At 38.6% G+C, this 22,913-nt stretch overlaps 2 protein-coding genes across 3 annotated transcripts; both read left to right on the plus strand.

Annotated features, from left to right (window-relative positions):
• The first annotated feature begins 210 nt into the window (after positions 1-210).
• si:rp71-68n21.9 (kelch-like protein 9) lies at positions 211-12,373 on the plus strand. 2 transcript variants are annotated; one of them, XM_042002515.1, is made up of 11 exons: positions 211-414; positions 1,854-1,904; positions 3,397-3,524; positions 3,613-3,803; positions 4,158-4,290; positions 4,730-4,926; positions 5,165-5,240; positions 5,402-5,959; positions 6,280-6,459; positions 6,606-6,719; positions 10,780-12,373. In XM_042002515.1, the coding sequence occupies exons 2-11, from the start codon at positions 1,900-1,902 to the stop codon at positions 11,274-11,276; spliced, it is 2,079 nt and encodes a 692-aa protein (XP_041858449.1). In that variant the 5' UTR covers positions 211-414; positions 1,854-1,899; the 3' UTR covers positions 11,277-12,373. The 2 variants fall into 2 exon arrangements, with proteins under 2 accessions (XP_041858449.1, XP_041858448.1); XM_042002514.1 differs by lacking the exons at positions 211-414; positions 1,854-1,904 and adding an exon at positions 2,950-3,169.
• A 1,593-nt stretch (positions 12,374-13,966) lies between these two features.
• On the plus strand, positions 13,967-19,310 carry hsd3b1 (hydroxy-delta-5-steroid dehydrogenase, 3 beta- and steroid delta-isomerase 1). Its single transcript, XM_042002222.1, has 3 exons — positions 13,967-14,349; positions 17,354-17,518; positions 18,033-19,310. Exons 1-3 carry the CDS (start codon positions 14,199-14,201, stop codon positions 18,839-18,841), a joined length of 1,125 nt encoding a protein of 374 aa, XP_041858156.1. The 5' UTR covers positions 13,967-14,198; the 3' UTR covers positions 18,842-19,310.
• Positions 19,311-22,913: the final 3,603 nt, after the last annotated feature.

Raw genomic sequence — 22,913 nt, forward strand, 5'->3', positions numbered from 1 at the left:
GTTTTTAACTTTTGTGTAGAATACAACAATGAAATTCCCTCTAAAAGTAAATTTGTGTCATACAGTATTTCACATGATTAAAGGCCAACTAGTGTCAAAGTGCTTTATTTACAGCCTTAGGAACGGCTTGTGTGCTTTCAAACAGTAACACGATCACAAGTGTGACTTTGTTGGGTGAAAAGCATCAAGATGCGGAAAAGACAGACTGAGAAGGAGAAGTAGCACAGGAAGTGACTGAGGTCTCGGTTATGTTGAAGAGACGGTGATGCTCACTCAGACGCTTCAGCGCTTCAACCAGCTCGCACGGTACAGCAGACATTTTCTGCCCAGTCTTCCTCTTAAAGTTCGGGTTGGTTAGACGAACAGGCTGGAGGGTGGCCTCGGATCCAGCCTGCTGTGGAGGATTTCTTCCAGGTAGGTCATACACAGAAGCCCATTTTGCTTCCAGTCAGCCTCTGTGTGACTCATACATGCACATAAAAGTATCACCATCTGTAGAGTATCCTAAATATTTAGATGGTCCCGTCTCAGGTGTATTAAAAGATAAATTTAGGCGTAGTGTTGCAAGTCATTTTTACTTCTGTTTTGCTGACTTCATGTTGGTGTGGTTAGCACTTTTGCCTCACAGTTAGAAGGTTCCTGGTTTGAACCTCTGCTGGGGTCTTTCTGTGTGGAGTTTGCATATCCTCCCAGCTTGGGCACTCCAGCTTCTATCAGCAGTCCAAAAACATGCATGTTAGGTTAACTGGTGATTCAAAATTCATCCTTGCAGTGAGCATGAGGGCTTAGTTGTTTCATTAGTCTCTGTGTTGGCCCTTTGATGGACTGCGGACTGCATACTCCACCACGCATGGCTGGAAACCCTAATTTGGATAAAGTAAAGACAGAGGATGTATTTATGACACTGAACTGCTGGTGTGGAGTTTGCATGTTCTCTCTGTGCATGCATGGGTTCTCTCGTGGTACTTCGTCTTCCTCCCACCATCCAAAAACATGCATGTTAGGTTAATTGGTCACTAAATTCTCTCTAGGAGTGAATGTGAGCGTGAGTGTTTGTTTGTGTTTCTGTGTTGGCCCTGCAGTTGACTGGCGACCTGTCCAGGGTCCACTCTGCCTCGCCTGTTATTTGCTGGGATAGGCTCCAGCTTCCCTGTGACCCTTAATTGGACTAAGCGTTACAGAAAATGAGTGAGAGAGAGCGTTTACGGATGATTTAATTTTATACACACTGAAAGTTCTCATTGTGTGTTAAAAAATTCAAAAGCCTCTCATGTGGAAGTGTGTGAAATTTGATGTAATCCAAATGTTTCCAGATTAGATAACACATTTTTTTACCAATATAATCTAAAAGATTTGATTATTTTCATATTTTATTTATTTGATTACAATTCAAAACGACCCAAACCTGTTTATGGGACATTATATGACAGTTGTTTAAAATGATTTATTTAAACTACAGAAAAATAATTTAGATCATTGTGATGCTTATGAAGCTGTAACATTAGACTAAACTGAATTGTTTGCCATGTTGTTACACTCTTATGACCTTTTTAAACAATACAATATATTTGGCCTTATAAAGTGTCCTGCTACCTGCAGTTTGAAATAAGCTATAGAAAACTGCTTTACTGTTCAACGTTTTGAGACGGGTAACAAGTGAGGATGTGCCAAAGACATCAGATCATGCACGAACTGTTGAGCCAGACACAAAAAAGATATTTTCTCCCAAGTTAGCACTTTTTTTTTTAGTCATTCAGTGCATATTTATCTGTAGATTTCCTATATTAAAGTTCACAAAGTAGCCCAGGAACTGTATCTCTGCACACTGAAGGTTTTCTTTTTCATCCATACAGGAGGTCACAGCGCAACAACAGTCCTCAACCCCAAAGGGCTAATGAAATGGGGTAAGTCTGATTCTAAGCTTCATTGTTTTACCCTATAAAATTAAACATTTTTCCTGTCAGTATTGCACATTCTCTGCAATATTTAAAAAATAGTGGTTACGATTTAACAGAAATTAAGTTAACTAGGGACATTTCTAAGTCAGCTTAAGTATTTTTGTTTGGGTTCCTTCTTGTGTTTATTTGCATTAAGCCTTTTAGCCACATGCTTTTTTAGACTTCTGCTTCAAAAATTGCATACCCATTATGAAATGAGTACATTCCTGTAACCACTAGGCTTATTTGAATACTTTTAGAGTCATAGTTCAATAAACACTTGTGAATTTTGTAAAGATGTGTAAATATCAGCATATGTGTTATAACTGAAGAATAAACAAAGATGGCACATAGTATAAATGAAAATATGTTTAGGCTTGACCCAAAACAACAACCACTTTCAGGATGAATATGAATAACCCGGCTGTAGCTCAGGAGGAAGAGCAATCGTCCATTCGGTGGATCGATTCCAGGCTTCCCCTGACTCCATGATGAAGAGAGCTTGGGCAACACACTGAACCCCACATTGCTTCCCAGTGTGGATGTGATTATCGGGGTATGAATGTGTGTGTGAATGGGTGAATGTGACGTAGAGTAAAGCGTTTTGAGAAGTCAACATGACTGGAAATGTGCTATATAAGTACAGTCCATTTATCATGATCCCTTTAATATGAGGAACTGTAGCTCTAAACCTCTATCAAATCATAGTACAATATATTAAAATTATCTCTGCTAAGGCCAACTCAGATGACATAAAACAGAACAAAAATAGAGGTTTTTGTACTAAGACAGTTCAGGCGATTTCTCCAAAATGGCCAATTTTGGCACAGTTTGGCACTACCTGTTGGGCTCTTCAGGTTTTCAAAAGATTAAATCACTAAACAGTATTAGAAATGTTTTTTTTTTGTTTGTTTGTTTTTTTTAAGTAATTTGAATGTAATCACCAAATCACCAACAGTAAGAAACAGTGTTTATTTTTCTTTGCAACCCATTATAGTTGCTTTTACGTTTCTTTATATTCAACTACCTATGTGTTAGCATATTTAAAAAGAGAAGTGGTGCACCTGAAATTGATTCACCGGTTCCTCTTTTTAGCTCACAACACAAATAAGAACAAGACAAAAGGAACAGATTTTGTAAGCTGCATTAACTAGACATGGGATCGAAGGTTTGAGATTAGAGAGTCTGAAGTTGGAAGTAAAGTTTTGAGCCATGGACAAAGTGAAAGTTAAGTAAGTGGCATTTTACTCTAAAGGAAGAGCAGAGAGACAAAACTTGACATAAAGGTCATTTGATTTAAACTGTCAAATTTTAAAATAATCTACTTTTGAATTGGTTTTATTTTCATGACAGGTTTATGACATCAAAACCACAATTCATCATCAATATTCTATAAACTTGCAAGATTCTGCACATCACTTGTCAGAATACACTAAAAAATGCACTATGATCTCTGCAGGGGAAATGGAGAAGAAAGTGGCCCTCGCAGGCTGAGCCGCAGATTGTCTCGTCTGGGCAGCAGGCATCAGTCCAGAGACCCTCCGAGACCTCCAGCTGAGCCGGAAAGACCCCCACCTGTTCAGCAAGGTTTGCACTCATCGTCAACTTAGTGTAAAGCATGCTCTATGAATCTCGTCTCTTCATAGCTTTCCTCAATTTATATTTGGTTTTACAGATGACAGGCATCCACCAGCTCCTGTTCTGCCTCCAGCTCCACCTGCACCTTCAGTTCCTGCTCCTGCTCCTCTTCCTCCACCCATGAAAATACCACCTATACGTCCTGACAGAGCAACAAAGCCCAAACTTCCTCCTCGACCACTTTCCAAGATCTTCAGTAGCAGTGAGCATGGTGAAGATGTGCTGCAGGTACATTACAGAAACTGGTCATGACTTTATTTTCAAACTTGCCCTCTTGCCTGTGTTATACTTTTGATCGTTCCTGGAGCTTTTTACATCCATTAAATCCAGAATGGTATAATTTCTTTCAATATTTGGCAGCATTTTTCATACATTTTGCACAAAATATATATGTCAAGTTATGTTCTTCTTAATTTGCATTTAAAAACAGCAACCATGACCCGTTTGACATACACCACATACGACAACTAAATCCAACATTATTATCACAGTAAAGAGGCAAAGAAAATCCAGTAGCAGCATTTTTTCTTCTAAATGTGTCATAAGAAACTGTTACAAAATATGACGTTTTTTTCTGCAAAGGGATTCAATGTTTTCCGGGCAGATGAGACTCTCTGTGATGTTGTCTTGGTTCCTGGAGACAGCAAGGAAGCTTTCCCAGTCCACAGGGTCATCATGGCTTCTTCTAGTGATTACTTCAAGGCCATGTTCACAGGTTTGTTGTTTTCACTCATGGAGTTATAGGCAGACTAATTTAGTTCCAAGAGCTGGAGATCTGGTTGATTTAAGTATTCTGTTAATTTGGCTAAAGAGTAACTGATACTTTTACTTTTAGATTAACATGTGTGAGTAGTTAAAAAAAGAGGAAGCAGATTCAGACCTTCTACTCACTTCTGCATTAAACTTCCTTTCAGTTGCAGCTTCACAAAATACATCCTTTTAAACCACACAATAGACTGAAGTAAAATAAAACACAACTCCATAATCTTCACATTATGCATGACTGAGAAGCCGGCCTTTAAAGTGTTCTGTCTTTGTCATTTGCTGATTGTGCACTGTAGCATCCCGCATGTTCAACACAAATCCTCTCAAACAATGCAAATTCATGCTTTCACCTTGTTTCTGTCCCTTTGCACTTGTTTTCTCCTGTTCAGGCGGCATGAGGGAGCAGGAGATGAGAGAGATCAAGCTGCATGGGGTCACTAAGGCAGGCTTAAAGAACATTATAGACTTCATTTACACATCCAAAGTCAGCCTTGATATGGGCAACCTTCAGGACACGCTGGAAGCTGCAAACTTCTTGCAGGTCATGCCTGTTCTAAACTTCTGTAATCAGCTTCTGAGCAGTGAGGTGAGTTTTTTGCTTCTGGTTAATGTCACAATTTTCCCCCTGAATAATATTTATGTACATTGGAGGCCTACTATTAAGCTGGCTTATCTTTTGAGGGGATATTCTTTTTTCCTGTCTGCACTCCAGAATCAGTTATGCACCACAGAATACACAACTTGACAGCAACACAGGAAACATGTACACCAAAGAATATTTGTGTTTTTGTTAGATCATGTTTTTTCTGTGTTTTTGTTTGCAGATTACTATTGATAATTGTGTGGAAGTTGAGCACATTGCCACAGACTTGCTTCTGGAGGATGTTCAACTGAATATAGGTGATACTGATTTTCCCATTTTTTGCACTACTTCAGTCCATACATCTATTCATTATCTGTAGTAACAATCTATTATCTGGACGATCATGATTTAGCATGTATAATTTTGGTTCTGAAACTATTATAAACTGAAGAATTTTATTATTTATCTTTAAACTTAGGTAAATTTGTGAGCCAGAATCTGTCAGCATTGGTGCAGTGTGGTCGCCACCTGCAGCTTTCTGAAACCAGCATGGCCAACGCTCTGGCCAGCAACTCCCTTGAAGGCTTCTCTGAGCTGGAGCTCTACCAAATCGCCAAGGACTGGCTGGACCACGACTCTCCCAAACGCCGCTCCTCTGTTTATGCCCTGATGCGGCACATTCGTTTCCCACTGATGAGCCCCAGTGAGCTGATTCAGATCTCCCAGGATGATGAAGAGGGAAGCAACTCCATGATGCGCTCTGACACAGCTTGTGTAAACCTCCTGCTGGAGGCTAGCAACTACCAGATGATGCCCTACATGCAGCCAGCCATGCAGACCGAGAGGACGCAGATCCGATCAGATGCCACACATATTCTGGCCCTGGGTGGTGTTATGCGACAGCAGCTGGTGGTGAGCCGGGAGCTGCGGTTGTATGATGAGAACACCGGCTATTGGAGGGCTCTGAAACCCATGGAGGTGCCACGTTATCAGCACGGTGTGGCTCTTCTGGGTGGATTCCTCTTCATTGTTGGAGGTCAGAGCACCTACATTTGCACTGCACACTTGGAGGGATTTGCCATAAACCAGAACAATACATATAGCAAGAAAAATCTATCACTAGGATATTCTATGGAATTTACAGATAAAAACAATAAGGTAAAAAGGAAAAAAGTCTAACACATATGGATGCCAAAATTAAGAAAGCTAAATTAAACTTTGTGTATTACGGATACAAAGAAAGTAGACATTTAAGGAAATCACAGTATAAAATTATACACAATTTTGTTGCCGTTGACCTGAACACATCAAATAAGCTTTAGAAAAAAATGCATTTTAACACTGTTGGCTTCTCAGGTCAGAGTACATATGACACAAAGGGTAAGACGGCCATAGACAGCGCCTACCGCTACGACCCACGCTTCGACAAATGGCTTCAGATTGCTTCACTTAATGAGAAAAGGACCTTTTTCCACCTCAGTGCTCTGAAAGGGAAACTGTTTGCAGTGGGAGGAAGGAACGCTTCTGGAGAAATAGGTGAGCTGAACTGTGAAGAGTTGCTGATTTTATTTAAATATAATTAAATACTAAAGAATTAAACTTCAGATTTCTCAAAATAAAATTAGTTTTGAAATAGTTCCTTCATTAAGATTAACAAACTCCCCTTGTGTAATTTTGATCAGACACAGTGGAGTGTTACAACCTGAAGAAAAATGAGTGGACCTTTGTGACCAACATGGTGGAGCCTCATTATGGCCATGCTGGTGCAGTTCATGGGGGCCTCATGTACATCTCAGGTGAGAAAACAAAACATGATCTTACTTGCTGATCTGACCAATGCATTTCTGCATTTATGGAGTAGATTTATAAAATTCACTGCATTTATAATTCCAAATTTTTATTTGTGTTATCCCTGAACATATCTTTAAGCATGATATTTTTCTTCTTCTTCTTCTTCTTCTTCTTCTTTCTTTTTTCTTTTTTTTTTCTTTATTTTTTTCTTATTTTTTTCTTTTTTTATTTTCTATTATTTAAATCAGACTGATGATGATTTGACATAATAATTTCAAAACATTCAAAATTCAGAAAAAAACTTGTTTTAAAGTTAAATAATGGCCTCAAACATCACATTAAGACAAGCTGAATGCTGCTTTTTGTTAAGAATTCAAGAGCAGAGCAAAGACCATGTGCCTGAACCACAAAATTAAGAAAAGAAATTCCTGCTGGTAATGCTCTGTGCGACTTTTTCATAAATGACTCATTCTATGTCCTTAAAGAAAATGCCCCTGGACTTTTTAAAGTCTTGTAAGGATGTCTCATTCAAGAGGTTTACTCATTTCTAAATCAATAGTTAGGAGTTGCTGACATTTAACTTCTACACAGAAAACACAAAGACATAAAACTCATAAAGATGTCTTCTCATTAGTGGTTAAGTTGAAGAAAAACTGCATGGAAAGGGAGTGATCCTTGTCATGTCATTAGTTCGACCTTGTAGTAAAAAAGAAAGAAGCATTGAGGGTTTACAGTCAAGAGTTTGATGCAGTTGATGACAAATTACTGTGAAAAGCAAACCATCTAACCACACTTCCTCACAAAGGTTTTTCACAGCTATTAAGCCACTAAATGCAACATCTCTCTACTGCCAGTCACCATTCACTTGGTTGATCTTATTTGGAAAACCCAACCAACAGCCTACTTTCTGTTTGTGAGCTGAGGACAGTCTTGTTGCAAACAGGTCATGAAGACCTGTCTGATAGGAGCTCTGTGAAACATCACAAACACTCTAGAATAAATTGTGGACTTGACACTCGACATGCCGTTTTGCAATCATGTTAACTATGAGCTTTAGTTTAACATGAGTGATTTTATTTATGTGCATTAATATCTAGTGAACGTCCACATCTCAGACTATTTTAGCAGCTTTTATTAAGTGTTGTCTGCAGGCAAAAAGTTTACCTTGAGAAGATAATTTATAGACAAAACTCTGTTGGCTGGCCTTGAAACCACTTCCTGTTTAGCGGTGAATTTGTACACTGCTCTCACACTGATCTTGGTTCCATAGCAACCTTGGACAGGAAGGTATATTTTGCATTGAGCAGAGACGTAGGTTTCACATAAAGGACTGAGAAAAAAAAAAGCTCAAAGGCTTGTGGTTACAGCAAAGACCAGTAGTTCTCTGAGATAACTCCTGCTGGTTATCATTTGTTTGTTACAGCGAATATCAAACACTGTATTTGCGTCACATGTTCTGTTGCTACCTAGTAGTAAACATGCACTGTATAACATATATGGTATATAAAGTCCAGCATACAACAAAAAAAGAACAATTTAATTGCACTTCACTAAATTTATTTACATTCAATACTGCATGTGTTCATATAACTCAGTGTGTCTCTGTACTTCAGAGACAGATTCTAATTACACAGCAGTGATAGATATCTTATCAGCGTTGGGGCTAACATGTTAACACCAGCAGCTGCCTAGCTGAGCTACACGTTCAGCAGAAATGGCTCAATGTGAGGAATCTTGTTTAAAAAAAACGGCAACAGACCAACAAACTGAAGCAATGAGCTGGAAAGACCAAAACACAGCAGAACGTTAGATCACCTGCCATTTTAAATGCTGGCTGTTCAAAAAATGGAAAAGGAGCAATAAAAACAAAAAGCAGCCACAAAACAACAACTTTCTGCAACAATGATTCACGTTTCAAATGCTTCTCTTATTTAACAATAGAAATCAAGATGAAAGCCAGATGAGCTACACAGTTGACTAACGCTTCCTGCCCCACTAACATTTACTGGAATAACTAACAGTTATATGATAAGTCATTCCATCTGTATGGTATTAGAAAACTGCCCATGCTGATTTTAGCATTTTCCGAAACGTCAGAATTAGGTTTTTTTTGTTTGTTTGTTTGTTTCGTTTTGTTTTGTTTTTTCATGGCATCTTAGTGAAAAACCTAACTAAGTAAGACTGGCTAAATAAGGATTGTTTATGAGTACGTAAAGTTTATTAATACAGCACTTTTCTCAGACAAAAATTCCTAATGATGGCAGAGCAGAGCAAAGTAGTAGCAAGTTAATATGATAAAACATGTGGAGTATATTCTCTAATGTCCCTGAGCTTTGCTACTACAAAGCCAAAAATTAGCTGACATACTTACAGCTGCAGACAAACAGGTGTCTGCTGGCTTACCCACCTTCCGCTGAGTGGGCGTGTGTGGGGAGAAAACGTGACAGTAAATATAGCTTTGTGCAGAAAAACCATACTCATCTGCTCCTCTAAGTTAACATGTTACTTTAATTCTAAACTTGCATGTAACTCCAGTTTCTTTAAACCCAGTTGTGCAACCTAGACAGTGCAGTCAGTTTTTTTTCCCCTTTAATTTTATATTTGACTAAAAGAATAATGTAACTAAGTATTTTTCAATCTTTTAATCACATTTACTTATTAGTCAACTTATCAATTCAGCTTTACAAAGAGAAAAAAGTTAAATTATCTACATTTTGGATGGTATTTTAACAAATGGAGAAACAGATAAATGTAACAGAAAGCCAATAAGTCATTGTCTCTTTAGGGTATAAGGGAAGTTTCTATTATTGCTACCTGGCACCCGGAAAGTCGCACAAACAGTCCTGCATATGATGGTTTTCCTCAATATCAACACAGACATTTGTCATCATCCCATATATGTTAACATTAACATCTGTTGTTGGGAAATTTATTTAAAATGGTGGTAAGTGACATTAATTTAAATGCAGTGCATGTCTGCAAAAATTTCCCATGTAGAAAACATCCTCATCAGATGTCCGAACCAACTCAACTGATTTCCTTTTGTTTATCATTCTGATTCTGCAAAAATGTTTATAGAAATCTCATAAAGTTCATTTTATTGTTTTCATACCTAGTTCCCTATCATCACAAGTGAATAAGGAGCATTCTGCCAGCTACTTCTAAAATACGTTTCATAAAACTGCTGTGTTAAAATGGGTACTTTAATTCAGAAATGTTGTATGCATCTTCACAAAAAAGGGTAGAATACGAGTCCCCTTAGACAGAGATCCCAACCCTGGTCATCAAAGCCCACTATCCTGGAGGTATTAGATGTTTTCCTGCTGCAACACACCTAATTCCAACTAGATGGATCTCTGACAAGCTCTGCACATCTGCTATTGAGCCATTAAGTCGAATTTAGTTGAATATTTTTATGAAACATAAATCTGTTCTGGTTTATAACAGAAGGTGACAACAATTGTTAGACACATTTTAACCAAAATAGAGTTAATGCTAAACAAAAGGCTAACCATTGTGTGAAATATGGGTTGATATGTTACTGGCTTTGTAGGAGATTGAGTGTTTGGTGGGTAAGCCTGTGTTACTCGTAAAAACAGAAGCAACAGCTGCATTTGTGTTGTTCTGTGGTCTCTGTAACATGGCTTTTGTTTAAAGCCTTTCTTTCCTCCGTGACATAAAGGACTCTGAATGTTTGCAATGCCAATTAGCTCTTTTTGCAAATTTTATATTTTGTGTAATAGTTTTTTAAATCTGTAAACAGTTTTTTGTTGTTGTTGTTGTTGGGTTTTTTAACATTTGGGAAAGTCTGAACGCTGTTATTTAAGACTTCCAGACACCCAAGAATCCATGTATTTCACATACAGATTTTAACTAAAGTTAACAACAATTCAAATGGAAATTGTAGTGATATCTATTCATTGGCCATCCGCACTAACTTCTGTCTTATTGCGGCCATCTTATTAAAATATTCCTAGGTACAGCTGTACAACCCCGCTGACTCTAATGGTGAAATCAGTTATTTTTAGTCCTTCTTCCACCCCTGATTATTTTTTTGTCAAACAGGTGGGATCACTCGTGACACTTTCCAGAAGGAGCTTTGGTGTTACGACCCCGTTGCTGACAGTTGGAGTCGACGGGCTGACATGATGGAGCTCCGTGGCCTGCACTGCATGTGCACAGTGGGAGACAGACTCTACGTCATGGGCGGGAACCACTTCCGAGGCAGCAGCGACTATGATGATGTCCTCGGCTGTGAATACTACAGCCCAGACACAGACCAGTGGACAGTGGTGGCGCCGATGCCTCGGGGCCAGAGTGACGTCGGTGTTACGGTGTTCAACGGGCAGATCTACGTGGTGGGAGGGTATTCCTGGAACAGCAGATGCATGGTTGACATTGTGCAGCGGTACGATCCAGATGAAGATGTGTGGGACAGGGTGTTCAACGTGCTTGAGCCTCTGGGGGGGATTCGAGCCTGCACAATGACTGTTCATCTGCCAGAGGGCTCAGTAGATGAAGCTCAGATACAAGAGTGCCCTCTGCCCACAGCTAAGAGCTGATAGCTACACACACAGAGGGGTTTCCCTCACACTGTGTTGAAAAGAGGGCAAAACAGGAAACTGTGGGTTGCACATATAAGCTGCATGTGCAAAAAGGACAGGCTACCAAACACTGTCATTCTGCTGTGTGAAACTTTTACACCTTTCATTTCCTGTGGTGTTATTTCCTGTTCTGTTGTGTTCTTAGCTGCGTGTCCCTCCTAATTTGCTGCTTGTTTTTCTTCAGTCTAAAGTACAGCCAGTTCCCAGAATACACGATCAAACCTGCCGATACCCTTGGATTGACTGAGCAGATTCAGTGAGGATCACTGCTTCACTGTTTAACCCTTTATCAGACATTCATTGAAATACTTGGACATTTAAATTTTCAACCACAGAAGAGTTTTTTATAATATCAAAGTATATTACATGGCTTTAAAACTTGGATACTTTTTTCTAAAATAACAAAACTTATACATAAATGGTCAGTACTACCATTTCTTTCTCATTCTTATGCTAAACACTGATCTCATTGAAGTAGCTGGGATGTGGCCTGATCTTTTATCGCTGGTTCTATGATTTCATGGACTAGCATGCCAAGGCATTTTTTATGTCCAATAATGTGTACAAACATGGTCATTTGGAAATGATGTGATTACAGTATCAAACTGGCATTAAAATCATTTTGGTACGTGACAGCTCATTGTTTATCTTATCCAAGCTAATATACAAGGAATAAAGAGAGTTCTCAAAATCATAAGGTTGAAAAGGTACAGAAGCACAAAAATGCAGTGTGGCTCACTCATCTTTTAGTAAGTGGATTTTTTTAGCATGAGCATAGTCATGAGGCTTCGGCTGTATCATGGCAACAAAGAAATCTTTAAATGATGTTGACATTGAACTTCCTGTCCTATTAATTAGATCTATAAGTACATCCCACTTTCACAAAGCTAACTAAATCTAAAGATACTATTAAACAATGTGTAATAAGCAAAATAGCTAAATCTGTGCCTTGCATTTTGTTTTTAGCAAGAAATGTTGAAGTTTAAATTAGTAAAAGATCCTGATTCAGTCGTGTTTGATTCAGATTTAAATGAAAATAAACAATAACCCAGCTACTCATTATCTGTTTTTTTTTGTGTGTGTCTTTTAATGTGACATTTACGCTTCAACACAAAAACACTCTTGGGTATCTAATGTCAGCAAATGACGATAAAGCTAACCTTGAAAATTCAACCTTGACTCCAGATAAGACAGTAGACAGCTGTGATATTTGCTCTGCCAAGAATGCTGTGATGCAAAGTTTGCGACACACAAGCATGTGATGTGAGACATTTTTGGATTTTTGTCTTAGAAATTATGCCCAAAGCTAATTTGAGTGAATATTTGTTGCATAACCACCCTATAACTTTATGGGCCGTTGCATAAGAAATATACAATACACTTCAAAAGATGCATGATGTGGCTTAACATCAAAAAATTCTAAAGGAAAAACAGTAGGGGTGTGAAAAAAAAACACACTTTGCTTCTATTTTTGGAAATGTTGCTGCTACAGGTAAAAACCCTGCACCACTCAGAGTTTCCACCTCACTTTACCCCCAATGTACCTTTTACTAAGGAAACAAGGTCTAACTATAATTAGTCACTGTGAATGAGAAAACATATCTGGCCATCTATCAGACAGATGTTGCCTTGAAATATCAGGTTTTGTTTAATTTGGCTGAGGTAGCCTTGTACCTCTTGCAGGAGTGGGAGGAATTTAAGTACCTCACTAATATTGTGAAGTACAGATTTGATCAGCTCCTCTTTCCCCCTTCAAGGATCCCCGTAAATCGTTTCCTCTGGATTTCTAAACAAAGCAGTAAAAGCTAGCGGAGTGGTCTGAACCAGTGGAGAAGCGTCACTGCTCTTCAAAGCAAATGTATTCTTCATTCTTCTGCTTAAGGGTGCTCAAAGAATATACAAAGGGTTCTTTATAAGTGTAATCAATTTTGTGCAGCTGAAAAGAGACTCAAGAGTTTGCACGCCGAGAAGAACTCCTTTCAGCAAAAGAAATGTGTTAACAGCAGCCAATCAAAGAAAAAGAGCCTTTTTTGATAGAAAGAAAGACTCAGCATGTGACATGAACAAAAATGCTAATGTAATGTGCAGTAGTGGAAAGTGTTAATGTCTAATGGTGATAGAAAACTCTAAAATTGCATTTACCAGTTAGACACAATGGAAGGCGATTTCTCTGAATGTTCAAAATACTTCTAAAGCATGAAGAATATGCAAAACTAGTATAGTATTTCCCTCTATGTTGTAGTGTTGGGGTTTATGCATCCAAAAACAATGGAAATATACAAGTAGAGTGAAGAAGATTATAACATTCTTCATAAATAAAGTCTGAGAAATACAAAACCTACTACTTAAATTATTAAACCAAGTGTGGTACTTTTATTCAAGCAAGGGGCAAAGAAGAACTTCCATTTGTCTTACAATACTTTGTTATTGTGCCTTTACATCTTAGCTACTTCTCAGCTAAAACTTTAGGAAGTTTTCACTCTCATAGATTTGACAATCTACCCTTCGTCTGATATGAAGCATTTTTGTGTACGTTTGTTCCAGCCCTTGTTTTGTTCAGCACCAGGGAGCATTCCACCGTGAAGTACCAGAGCCCAGCCCCTTTTTTCCCACACTGCCTTGGAGCAAATAATAACTTCCTTTTTTCTCTCTCTAATAACTTTTCTGAGCTTACAAAAAGTGAAGTGGTTGAGGATGAGAGGACAGATGGTGCTACGGCTCTCCCACTGACAGACCACAAAACACCAAAGAATCCCAAATTTGTATTCTTCCATACTGTTTCATTTTCAGACACTTGCTTTGAGGAGTCTTCTCAAGAGGCAGAAAGAAGAACGCTTTTCATTTTCCTTATTTCTAGAAGCAAGTCAATTTTAACCTGCAATGTCTCTGAGAGGTGAAGTGTGTGTGGTGACGGGAGCCTGTGGATTCCTGGGAGAGAGGCTGGTGAGGCTGCTGCTGGAGGAAGAGAAAACGGCTGAGATCCGACTGCTGGACAAACGCATACAGCTGCAAGTTTTACAGAGTCTGGAGGGTAAAATTTATTCATAAAAATTAATTATAAATTTTCTACAATGATATGAAACACATTAAAATAGCAACAGTAGGTATGAAACGTATCATTTTAATAAAAACATTTATTTCAAGATTAAATTCCACAAAGTCAAGAAGTGTTAAGTTTATCTGAGGCTGTGTTTGCACAGACCAAAAAAAAAAAAAAAAAAAAAAAAAAAACACACAGTAAGTGAAATATCTTCACATTTAATCTTAGCTTCATTTAATTTTTACTTAATTTTAAATTAATTTGATTAAGACTTGATTTCAAAGATGCATTTACAATAATATTAGGTAATAAATTATAGCAGCAGTAGACATATTCAACGATAAGATGTAAAAATATTTATCATATTGGAGAATAAAGAGGATTAAGCCATTTTTCTTTCAAGTAAACATGTTTCCAGTGTGTAAAATTTCAACTCAAAGCAGCTTCAGTGGTTTGCAAATCATTTTAATTATATGTTGAAGCGAATTAGCACAGAGGCAGTATGGCAAATGTAAAATGTAAAAATGTAATGTAATGTAATGTAAATGTAAAAACAGAGATGGAATTGCATCCTGTCTGAAGTAAAAAGAGTATGCAGACAGAAAGTTCAATTCAAAACATAACCTTTAAAATTGAAAAAAAATTGGGGATTTCATTACTTGAAGCATATCAGTAACTGAATCTGGAAATTATGAATAAAAAGTTCAGTATCTGAAACAAATGTGAGCTTCAGGTCTTCATGCAGAACTGAATTAACTTCAATCACGTCCATAAAAGCAAAACCCCACCTGAAAAACAATCCTGTGGTTTCAAAATGTTGAATTATTTTTGGTAATCATGTTTGCTGCCTCCCTCCAGCTAAAGAAAAATCATACAATGTAGCTTCTTATCAGCACACTATTGAAAAACCAGCATCCATGATGGCATGTGTGCATGATATATAATTAATAAACATCTCCAGGAAAGCAACATCTTGAGCCCTCTGTAAGGAACTGGGTCCGTCATTGAACTGACGATGCCTGTTTGTGAGCTGATGCATTTTTCCTGTGACTTAGAAAGTTGACATTTCTGTTGGTTTTATGGGTTTGTGATTCCAGAGTGAAGACCACAAATAAGATCTTTTATACTGTATAAGTGAGGGTCTTCTTTCTTGTTGTTTCTATTTCATGCTCATTTATTTATTTTTATTTTATTTATTTTTATTTTATTTTATTTTATTTTTTTGGTACAAGCAATGCTTTAATGATTAATTTGGTAAGTGCTTATGTCTGTTCATCACCACAGAGTGAAAATCATAATTGTGTACATGAAAATAATTTCATGATGAGAACCATACAGACACTCAGTTTTACAAATCTGACAAAAATAATTCATTTGCACATTTCTGCCTTTGTGTATGCACAATTTTATGCATCTGGGCCAAGGTGTGCATAATGAAACACGAAATACAACAAAAAAGGCCCTGAACTCTCAACCAGCGAACAGTCTAAAGCAAGAGCCAGAGAAATTTTTGCATGAAGAACTACAGCAATCAGTCTTGTCATATGTTGTTAGAGTTGCATTGTGTCCTGTGAGTCTTAATTAGTTCAAGATCCTCTGAAAATAAGTTGTGTTTTTGTTCCATCAGAATTAACCTGTTTGGATCTATTGGTCCTCTTCTGTGGGGTCCACTAACATGCTTCATCTTTTCCTTTGCTGGTAGCTACTAGTTTACCCTAAATGCTTAGAATAATACAAAGTGACAGGGCAAGTAGATCTCATGGGCGACTATAAAACACCTAAAACGATCCAGGTAAAAAATACTTACATTTTACTACCGTGACACAGCTTCTGTTGTGCTACCGATGTGTTTCTGTGTGATCACACTGACAATGCGTTAAAGTTGACAGTTGCAACTGTTAACTAGGACAAAAAAAATTGCCTTTTTAGAAAATAAGTGCTGATGAGTGGCACAAAGTACCTGATTTTCAAGTGACTAGTTGTTGGTTTACTTTTCTGCACCTAGCATTATTTACTTTTCTACTTTGCTCCAGTCCACTTACTTGTTGTGTGTAAAGTTAGTTTAATAGGCTTAATTTAGGGTTCAAATTAATATATATGGTTACATTTAAATGCTGAAAAATACATGGTTAAGCCGAAAATACATGTTTGTGTAGGCAGATAGCGTGATTGTTTGCATACCTGCTTGTGTACTACATTTGTTACTGCCCAAGGGGAACATTAGAGAGTTCATACTAGGTTAAGTTGCCAAATTTGTAGGGTTTAAGCAAAATGGTAAACATGGTGTCAATAGAGGCTCATTTTGAGATAATGTCAGAAAAAAAACAACAACAGCAGTATTGTCATGTATTGTCTTTGACATCTGGTTTACTATGCATCTGGTTAAATTGGTTTTAACATTGACCCTAGTGGCTACTCACATTATGCAGCTTGAGTTAGGATGTGTATAAACAACACTTCAAATAAACACACAATACGCGAGGCAGCCATGAACACATGCACATGTAAAAGCAAGTCAGTTTTCAACCTTAGTGTTAGAAAAACAGTTAATTACTGTGTTATGGTTCCCATCACAACCTGGTGCTATCCAGCACAAAACAACTGCCTAAAAATACCCATCAGCTCACATAAATGGAATGAGACTGTGTTGGGCATGTGGGATTCATTTGACTGCATTCTGCAATTTCCCCATCAGAAAAGCATCTGCTAATTGTCTGTAGAATAGAATAGAATAGAATAGAATAAATTATTGTTATCTTTTAAACAGTGGAAAACACCTATTTCTTTTTCTTTTTTTTCCTCATATTGCCATCAAATTCAAACATTTTCAAAAAGCAAACAAGCTTCCCAGTTTCAGAATCTGTTTAAAGGATTTACAAATGATCTCTTTCCATTTTAGCTACAAAACAGTGTTGCAATGTTTCTCTAGTTATAAGAACCCTGACTTTAATTTGCTTAATTAGTTCAAATTTACCCTTGATCTATTTTATGGCAGATTGTAGAGGCGATACCAAACTGACCCCATTTGAAGGGGACATCCAAGATGCTGATTTCCTGAGAAAAGCCTGTCGAGGCGCATCAATGGTCTTCCACATTGCAGCCATCATTGATGTTACTGATTCAGTGGAGTACAGTGAGATATATGGGGTCAATGTTAAAGGTAAGGAGTCTACTTTAATTCACTGAAATGTAATTTTATGACCTCATATCAAGGAATTCTGCATGTATGATGGTTATATACCAGGGCTGTCCAAAGTCGGTCCTCGAGGGCTGCACTCCTGCAGATTTTAGATGTTTCCTGCTGCAACACACATGAACCAGATTAATGGTTCATTAACATGCTTGGGTAGAACTTGAAAATAAGGCGTTGGAGAGATTATTTTAACTTGAAGGAAGTGTGTTGAAACAGGGAAACACCTTCAGTAAAACATGCAGGACCAAATCCCTTGAGGACAAACTTTGGACAGCCTTGCTTCATGCAGCCCCAACCCTTCCAGTTGGTAGAGAACTTTTCCATCTGTGCAACAGAAAGATTTCCAATTCAAAATGAGTGTGTAAAGCTTCTTCTTGTTATTGTTTCATAAAAAGAGACTGTCCTCCTCGGAAATAAGATTAAATTAGTCAGCCATCTCATTATAAGCTAATTTCACCTTTTGAACATCTTTGCTTTGCAGGAACACAGCTGCTGCTGGAGGCATGTATCCAAGAAAATGTGTCAACCTTTATCTACACCAGCACTGTGGAAGTGATGGGTCCAAACCCCAGGGGAGATCCTTTAATCAAGGGCAACGAGGACACAGTTTATTCCAGCAGTCTCAAGTTCAACTACAGCAAGACCAAAAAGGATGCAGAGGAGAGAACCCTGCAGGCTCATGGTGAGGTGCTCCAAAGCGGAGGCCGACTGGCAACATGTGCGCTCAGACCTATGTACATCTATGGGGAGGGCTCCCACTTCCTGCTGGGCCACATGGACGACGGGATACGAAACAGGGATGTTCTGTTACGTATGTCTGTAAAAGAGGCTCTTGTGAATCCTGTCTATGTGGGCAACGTAGCCTTCGCCCACCTCCAAGCTGCCCGCAGCCTGATAGATCCACAAAAAAGAAACACTGTTGGCGGAAAGTTTTACTTCATTTCTGATGACACGCCACCTGTGAGTTATTCAGACTTCAACCACGCCGTTATGTCTCCTCTGGGCTTCAGCATCCAAGAGAAACTCCCGGTGCCACTCCGCTTCTTCTACATCTTCTGCTTCTTTTTGGAGACACTGTGCATGATACTGCGGCCTTTCATACGCATCACCCCTCCACTGAACAGACAGCTTCTCACCATGTTGAACACAACATTCACCTTCTCATATCAGAAAGCAAAGAATGACCTGGGATATGTCCCTAGATACAGCTGGGAGGAAGCACGTAAATGCACCACTGAATGGCTTGCCTCACAGCTACCAATGGAGAGGGAAAAAATAATGTCCAAATAATTTATTAACTAAATCAGAAACAACACCCGCTTTGTACAAATATGTTTCTCTGCATGTACAATTGCCATGCAATAGCAGAAAGCAGTAAATATGAGGGAGTTACTCATATGAATAATGTTACTGGCGATTTCTGTGTCAACAAAGTCAAGGACTCCCACATTTAAGGGGCAGTTTTTAGCTGCAGATAAACTGCATATGTTTATTTAGTCATTTTTATTTCATGGATATTTACCTAACCTTCAGTGAGAGCTAATTTAAGATCAGATAGGCATCAGCATTATTATTATCTGCTTAAGAAAGAGGAGGTTAAGAATTGTTAAATGTTTAAAACCCCAAGTTTATCTCACTGCTAGTGCTGTGCATATTAATAAAATTGAAGAGGAATACCTCATTCTCGTGTTTTCATTTGCAAAATGTTCTGTGCACTTATCAGAAAGGCATTACAGTTGAATGAGATCAAGTTATAATAAATGCCACCATGAAACCTCCAGTTTATTGCAGTTTGTATGTACAGTACCAGTCAAAAGTCTGGACACATTTCACATTGGATTCAATTGGAAAGTGTGTCCAAACTTTTGATATATACATTTCACACAGACTCACCAAAACTGGACAATAGAAGATAGACAATCGTTGCCTGGTCTGATGAGTTTTCATTATCAGCTCCACAATCAAATGGTCAGAGTCACAATTTGGTGGAAATATCATTAAAACATAGATCCATCCTGCCTTGTAGCAATGGTTATCAGGTAGTGATGTAATGGTGTGGAGGATATTTTCTTGATACACTTTGGGCCCCGTAGTACCAGCATGGCATGGTTTAAATACCACAGCCTACCTGAGTACTGTTACGGACCATGTCCATCTCCTTCATGACCACAGTGTAGCATCTTCTGATGGCTACTTCCAGCAGGATAATGTACCATGTCAAAAAGCTCAGATCATCTCCACATGCTTTCTTTAACACGACAATAACTTCACTGTGCTCCAATGGCCTCCACAGTCACCAGATCTCAATCCAATAGAGCATTTTTGGTATATGGTGGAATGAAAAATTCTAATCATGGATGTGCAGCCGACAAATCTGCAGCAACTGTGTGATGCTGTCATGTCAAAATAGAGCAAAATCTCAGAAGAATGTTTCCAACACTGTGTTGAATCTGACACCAATAATTAAGGCTGTTATGAAGGCAAAAGGGCTACTAGCAAGATGCACCTAATAAACTGGCCGGTGATAACATTTTGAGAAGGTTAGCATCGGTATTGAAAAAAAAGCTTCAGCATGAAAATAAGTGTCCTAAACATCATCTCTAAACTTATTCAATCCATCTAATAACAGCACCTTGGAACAACCTCTCCCTCCACCGGCCCACAAAGTCCGGAGTCAGCAGCCCCCTATCCCCACTGTACACAGCTAAGCCATCCGGAAGTCATTCTCCATGGCCTCTCCGAACTCCACCCACACCCAAGTTTTTGTCTTAGCGACCACCGAAGCCATGTCCCACTTAGCCTGCCGATACTCATAAGCTGCCTCTGGAGTCCCACAGGCCAAAAAGGCCCAATAGGACTCTTCTTCAACTTGATGGCAACCCTCACTGCTGGTGTCCACCAACGAGCTTGGGGATTTTCACCACAACAGGCACCGATGACCTTATGGCCACAGCTCCAGTTGGCTGTCTCAACAATAGAGGCACGGAACACAGTCGATTCGGACTCAATGTCCCCCGTCTCACCTGGGACTTGATTGAAGCTCTGCTGCAGATGGGAGTTGAAACTCTTTCTGACAGGGGACTCCCCCAGGCGTTCCCAGCAGACCTTCACAACACGTTTTTGTCTGCATCATTAGAGCTAGCTTTTGCAACTGAGGATCAGACCGCCAGGGTCCCCGCCTTCGGCCACCGCCCAGCTTACACTGCACCCGACCCCTATGACAGGGTTCCAGACTGCAACCAAATGGTTGCATTTTGCAACTAAAATGTGAGACAGCGCGAGTGAATTTTTCATCTACTCGCGCAATGGCGACCAATACATTTGTCGGTCTTTTTCTTGTAGTAGTTACAACTGAATTTATTTTGTTGCTAACAAATTTCTGCTCCTCTCTTCAGCCCAGTAGTTCACAGTAATGCGCAAATTAGCTGCTGGTTTGCCGACTCAAACCAACTTCAATAGGAGAAAAGGAGACGAACACCAACGAAGAAGATGACAGCCAATGTGTGTGTAAGGCGGGACGAACGACCACTGTGATTGGCTTATGTGTGAAAAGAGGTGGGTCTTGGGGTAATTTATTATTATTCAGTGTTGCCAACTTACCGACTTTGTCGCTATATTTAGCAAGTTTTCAGACCCCTCTAGTGACTTTTTAAAAAAAGCGACTACAGACAAGCAAATTTTTCTGGTTTTATTGGAGACTTTTAGAGACCGACGTGAACAAAAGTAGTTTACTCTTTCCAGTGAGGAGCGGGTACTGCACAGACCCCGTCCAAAAGTACTCATATGAGGCTTGGTCTTCTCGGAGTAGCAGCAGCTCACAGCTGCATTCAGAGTAGATGACGTTCACCTCAGTTTCATGACCAGGCTGAAAATGAAACGTACAAAGCTGTTGCTGGATGATCCTGCACTGGCTTACCGTCAGCGTAATGTCTATTAAGAGTGTGTACAAAAATATTTAAAAAGTTAATAGTGTTGTGAAATGTGAAAGACTTATAATTAAAAAACAAAATAAACTTAAAAAAAACTGAACTATAAATAAAGAAAATATTGACAGAATTATTATTTTGTTTATGTATTTATTTATTTATTTATGTATTTATCTATGTATTTATTTATTTATTTTGCTGTTCTAAACATTTTTAGGTTGTCTTTTTTAGAGATTTTTGCCTTTCCCACAACATCCGTCTTTATGGCAGCATCCATTACAAGCATATAGCCTAGCACTATATGTGCTAGGCTAATTATGCTAATTAGCGACTTTTAGGACAGCCAATAGCTACTTTTCTTACTGAGGAGTTGGGAACTGGCTGGAGAGGAGTATCAGTCCCTGAAGCTGTTTATTGCCAGGAACTACATGGACAAGTCATACCATGCGCCATGGGGGAAGATGGTGACAAAGTTGCTGTTTTGCTTTGACTACAAAGTGAAAATCAAATCAAATCATCAAATCTGATTTGATTTGACAAGTTCTATGTGAGAAAAAAAATGTGAAATGTAAACATTGTAATTTCTGAATTTATTGTTCAAGTATTTATCACTAATACAGTGAAAATGAGAGGAAATGTGAATATTTGCTTTGCAAGATTATTTCAGTGTCCCTTAAATTTTCTGCTTGCAGTTAGGGGCAGCTCGTAAAAAAAGTTAGTCTGGAGCCCTGCCCTCCCCTCCTGCGGGTGGGGAGTCCACGGGAAAGGGGACCCATGTCACCCTTTCAACCGGGCTCCATGGGCAAAGGCCTGGCCGCCAGGTGCTCGCCTCCATGTCCTACCTCTAGGCCTGGCTCCAGAGTATTGGCCCTAGTGGCCCACGTCCAAGCAAGGAAACCTGGGTCTATAGTTTTTTGTCATCATAGGGGGCTTCTGAAAGTATATTTTATATATATATTTTTTTCTTTCTTTCTTTCTTTCTTTCTTTCTTTCTTTCTTTCTTTCTTTCTTTCTTTCTTTCTTTCTTTCTTTCTTTCTTTTCTTTTCTTTTCTTTTCTTTTTTTCCTGCAGCTTTTTGTCTTTTTTGTGGTACCAATTTATATATTCTTTTTTTTTCTCACCATAGTTTTAAATTTAATTGAGCTCTAAATCATATTAAAACAAAAGGCTTGGCATTCGTAAGAAATACTCTTGACCTGTTTTTGGAGGATTGCATTTCTGTGTGCAAACTGGTGTTACTAATGTTGTGGGGTCATACACAATAAGACTACATGGACCATCATGACATAAATCATTCAAGTTTAACCCTAGAGACTCATTTCAAGGGATCTTGAAGAAATGACTCTGAGTCATTGACTGAATACAATTCAAGGCTTCACTGAGTAGTTTTGAATATGTCCATTACATAACAGAACCTTTATGGCACAACCGTTAAG

Source organism: Melanotaenia boesemani, chromosome 12 (genome assembly GCF_017639745.1).
Source record: "Melanotaenia boesemani isolate fMelBoe1 chromosome 12, fMelBoe1.pri, whole genome shotgun sequence".
NCBI classification, from domain to species: domain Eukaryota; kingdom Metazoa; phylum Chordata; class Actinopteri; order Atheriniformes; family Melanotaeniidae; genus Melanotaenia; species Melanotaenia boesemani.